Raw genomic sequence first — 5,179 nt, 5'->3', positions numbered from 1 at the left:
CTATGGGGAACTGCGTGGAGGTTAACCTGACATGGTACATTGCTAATAATGGGACCATGAGTCCACATTACAAATCCCCTCCCTCCCTACATAAAATGTTCCGTTTGTCATTTTGAGTGTTTCTGTAATAGTCCCTGTTTAGTGTTATTAGATGATTTTAGTGTCATAAAATTATTATATATACATAATAATTTAAAATCGTCATGATATTTTAGTAACTGTTACCTACTAATATACTTGCAAGTTTTACCTCTTTTTGTTCCCTAGTGGAGGCGGTCATGCAAAATTTGATTTGTGATAATAATCTTTATTTGTACAAAGCCGTTAAGTCTTGGAGTCTGGAGAAAGAATAAAGGTCCATTGCATGCTTATTTATTTAGTTCAGACTACTAATGGCTCATATTATAAATATCTTATAAACGAATATACATATGAAATACATAAATTATATTCTAGATATTTTACATGTAAAATAAAGCGATTTTTTAAAATCTTATATCATTATATATAAAATTATACGTAGCTAAATTATGAAATTTATAATTTTTCCATTTTATCGTAATAAATTGTCAGTGAAATTTTGAAAATCCAACATTAGACAGTAAAAACATCAACTGCTTATGAGAGAAATACTGAATAGGAACACTAGATTATAAGATAAGAAATTAAGAAGACAATTGTAGCCTTGTACCACGAAAAATTTTATTCAAATACGATTGGTAAAAAGTAAACATGACCGATGTAAGACCGGAGTCTATGTCTAATTATATCAACGTTCTACAACTTTGTTGTAAAAGAAGAAAATTTAACAAACTAATTATAGAACAAATTTCTGTTTTTAATATCATATATGTGTACATTACTTTAATTAATATATTTTTGTATAGGACTTAACCCATAATTTTAAGACCGATAGTTCAATTTAAAAACGGGTAAAACATAGTAATAGTTATTAACTTTTATTATTGTAGCTTTCCGGAAACGGTGCAGTTTAATGTTCCATGATAGCTGCCATAAAACTTAATATAGTTATTACCAACTCTTTGCAAGTCTGGAAATTTTCGATACAAAGCAGGTGGTATTGATTAATTTGAAAAAGGTGTAATGAAAATATTAAGATGGAAAATATTTAACGTTTGTAACATTACTACGATTTTATATGATATCAATGCGAGGTGGGTGATTAACAAAGATAATATTTCTTTTTTAAATATTCTAAAGCAGTGTACAAGTTTAGCAAAAATATTATTAATTAAATTATCTGATTTTTAATTTCAACAACAATTTATTATTAATTGTTGTTGAACATACAAATATTACATTACTAATGTAATATTTTTAAATAAAATTTATTTATAATAGGTCAGGAGACCTGTTTAATAAATGGTAGTTTGGAAGAGTTTGTAGTAGTATTTTTATGAGATACTAGCAACATTGTCATAATTGACCGCCACCCGTGAGCAAGTCGTCGCTCGATCTCGCTCTGTCGATCGAGTCCGGTTGTGGAAGCCATTTTATTCTTGTGAATTTGACAAATTATTTTTGGAATTTTCGTATGCAGTTATAGTGTCAATGTGTGCCTGTTTCGATCGAGTGTCTTTTGTAACGTGTGATTGTGCACTAAATAGAATGTACGAGTTTCAAATCGGTTTGTGTTGACCTGCCCCGTTTCTTACGCGGTCGCAGGCAGGCATCGATTAGTGCAACAAACAAGGCGGCCTCTAATAACGGCGAGTCGAGGCTTTGGACTAGTTTGTGGTGTGCGCCATGGGCAATAATGCTGCCACCGCTAACAAGAAGGTGGACGCCGCCGAAAGCGTCAAGGAGTTCCTCGATCAGGCCAAAGAAGATTTCGAGGAGAAATGGAAGAAAAATCCTACCAACACCGCCGGACTGAATGATTTCGAGCGGATAAAAACTCTCGGCACAGGCTCCTTTGGCCGGGTTATGATAGTCCAACACAAACCGACAAAAGAATATTATGCTATGAAAATATTAGATAAGCAGAAAGTGGTAAAATTGAAGCAGGTAGAGCATACACTTAACGAGAAACGTATCCTGCAGGCTATCAATTTCCCGTTCTTGGTGAGCCTCAAGTTCCATTTCAAGGACAACTCTAATTTGTACATGGTGTTGGAGTACGTGCCCGGTGGTGAGATGTTCTCGCACCTACGTAAGGTAGGTCGATTCTCAGAACCGCACTCACGTTTCTACGCGGCACAGATCGTGTTAGCCTTCGAATACCTTCACTACCTCGATCTCATTTATCGGGACCTGAAGCCCGAGAACTTGTTGATCGACTCGCAGGGCTACCTGAAAGTGACTGATTTTGGTTTTGCGAAGCGTGTCAAGGGTCGTACGTGGACATTGTGCGGTACTCCCGAGTACCTCGCCCCTGAGATCATCCTCTCCAAAGGATACAATAAAGCTGTGGACTGGTGGGCGCTCGGTGTCCTCGTGTACGAAATGGCCGCTGGATACCCGCCTTTCTTTGCAGACCAACCCATACAGATCTATGAGAAAATTGTATCCGGTAAAGTGCGTTTCCCGTCACACTTTGGTTCAGATCTGAAAGATCTCTTACGCAATCTACTGCAGGTAGACTTGACGAAGCGTTATGGCAATTTGAAGGCGGGTGTGAATGACATCAAAGGCCACAAATGGTTTGCGAGCACTGACTGGATAGCTGTTTTCCAGAAAAGGATTGAGGCACCATTCATTCCGCGCTGCAAGGGTCCCGGTGACACTAGTAACTTTGATGATTATGAGGAGGAGGCGCTGCGTATCTCATCAACTGAGAAGTGTGCGAAGGAGTTTGCCGAGTTCTGAGCGCATAGTTGGTGCCTGCGAGCGGACACTACCGTGAGTAGGTGTTTTGTATTAGTGAATCTTCCGTGACAATGTGGTCGTGGAATGGTGACGAGTGCATCTGAATGCCAGCTGCTTTGGGTGATCATAGACGCTGAAGCGGCCCCGAGTTGGCACTCTAGATGAATCAGTTGGAGTGTAAGCGAGATGTTTGTAGTACTGATTTCCGATATTTCGGTGGCGTTCATTTGCTTAGTGCCCTTTCAAGTTGACGTATAATAGACCAGGTAGGAGTTGAAGTGATCCTTGTACTGATGATATTCCCCAAAACAATTAAGTCACTCATACACTCATCAGAGCCTCTTAGTGTCTGATATTGAATTTCATTTTCTACAATATGTAACAGAATTAACATATTTGTATTATATGTACTCATATTAGAAAAACTTTGTTTCTTGCTTAGCCCAATTCTACATTAAAATATATATTATGTCGCAAATATAGAAAGTCAAGTTATGATCTGGAAATCATATGTGATTTTTAAAAAGTTTATTAATTTGTAATATAGCCTATACACATACTTTACATTACATTACATTGTAGCATGGCTTGTATTTATTAATTATATTGTGACATCATATTGATATTGGAAACAAATACATAATAAGTTTTCATATATGTAGATGATTTGTATTAATTCTGTTACATGTTGTATAAATAGTGTTGCATTGCCATTGAAATGAGCTTTATTTCAATGTATATTTTATATTGAATATACATCATCAAAGGCTACATTTTTATAACTTACTTGTAATAAATTGTTTTGCTTTTTTATATTTATTAATCACATTTATATTTCTCAATTTCAATCTAGATACATCACTAAGCCATCAATTTAAAGCTACAAATTTGATCACTAATTTTTAATGGAGTAATGAATTGAATTTCCTAAAATACTTATCTTGATGGATTGTTATTATGTCTACTTAAGTTTTAATTGATTGACATTTCTATATTGGTTTTATTTACATAGTTATATTAGTGTATCTGTTGATATTTTATGTAAGAATTGTAACTGCATCAAAATATGTTGAGGAGATTAATTTATTGTATTTGTATATGTGTAGATGTGTTATTTTGTGCAATTTGACCTGTGTTTGTGATCTGATGTGAGGATTAATTTGGATTTAAGTGTATTTTGTATTAGTTCCTTATTTTGTAGGTATAGGTGTACTGTTATTGTAAAATGGACCCATCCACAGTCTGCATCTACAGTCAGACTTATTTAGCAGTCTTCATTATGCTGTACCAGGGGCTTATTGCTAGCATCAGTTTTTCATTAGTAAATATTAAAAAAATACTGTGACATATTCCCTACTTGTAACTGAACAGTCTTCATATCCTTCTAATGTCTGTAATTTTCATATTATATTCAGCACAAAATAAATCATGAGAGAATTTTTATATCCAGGTACTTACTGTTTTCAGTTACAAGGGGAATGTGTTTTGAATTCCCTAGTCTAATTTAAAATGCTGTTATGGAGGTAACACAGCTTTGAGACTGATGTTAACAATAAGCATAAATATATTAAATTATTTATAACACTTTCAGTCCCACACTAAGAGTGAGTGAACAACAATTGACTAACTGACAGTGTTTATTATGAAGTTTGTTAGCTATTAGATGTAGGACTTTGAATCCAGGCTGTACAAATAAATCTAGTTATTTGTAGTGCATTTAATATTGTGGAAACATCGCAAGCGTCTGTGGTAATAATCATTAGGTTGAATTGTCTTGGGAAGGTTACTTAAATTCAGCACTTACATTTCGCTACTCGTGTGATTTTCAGATATGTCTTTTAGCTGAATGTCTTGGAACTGACAGCTTATTATTGTTAGAACTGGAGAAAATTGAATGATAACAAAAAATCATATCAATCTGTTTGTACAATGAAAAATACTCTTTCTGAATCAATGTAATTACTTATTTATCATGTATAAAAATATCTTACAATCGTTGTATATCCTGTGCATCAGCTGTGTAATATGTAATGTGACCAATTGCTATTATGATGTTTAAAATTTTTATCTTAAAATCTGATCAAAATCTGAGATATGAATACCTGGTGTAGTGGTTATGTTATGTTTTAATCTTTGGCAATGGTCAGATAGCAAATAATATTATAGCAGATAGTAAATAAATTTACCATCTGATATGTCTTAGTCTCAGGAAATGACATTTTATATTTTTTTATATATAAACTTATTTGAATGTCAAACAGGTATTCTATCTTTATGGTCAGATTTCCTGCTTTGAGACCTGTACTTGTTTGTTTTATAATAGAATAGATAGGGTTCTACCTAAAATCAA

The 5,179-nt window shown here is 34.1% G+C and overlaps 1 protein-coding gene across 1 annotated transcript; it reads left to right on the top strand.

Annotated features, from left to right (window-relative positions):
- The first annotated feature begins 1,453 nt into the window (after window positions 1-1,453).
- LOC131848818 (cAMP-dependent protein kinase catalytic subunit 1) lies at window positions 1,454-3,313 on the top strand. The gene has a single exon (XM_059198757.1). It carries the CDS (start codon window positions 1,768-1,770, stop codon window positions 2,827-2,829), a length of 1,062 nt encoding a protein of 353 aa, XP_059054740.1. The 5' UTR covers window positions 1,454-1,767; the 3' UTR covers window positions 2,830-3,313.
- Window positions 3,314-5,179: the final 1,866 nt, after the last annotated feature.

The sequence above is a fragment of the Achroia grisella genome, unplaced genomic scaffold (assembly GCF_030625045.1).
Source record: "Achroia grisella isolate CSIRO2021 unplaced genomic scaffold, CSIRO_AGI_Agris_v1 utg5936, whole genome shotgun sequence".
Taxonomy (NCBI): Eukaryota; Metazoa; Arthropoda; class Insecta; order Lepidoptera; family Pyralidae; genus Achroia; species Achroia grisella.
The sequence above is the reverse complement of the archived record's forward strand: the minus strand, read 5'-3'. Positions and strand labels throughout refer to the sequence as shown.

What these genes read in the sequence shown, in the direction of transcription:
- LOC131848818 (XM_059198757.1), top strand. Translation starts at nt 1,768, where the DNA reads ATGGGCAATAATGCTGCCACCGCTAACAAGAAGGTGGACGCCGCCGAA.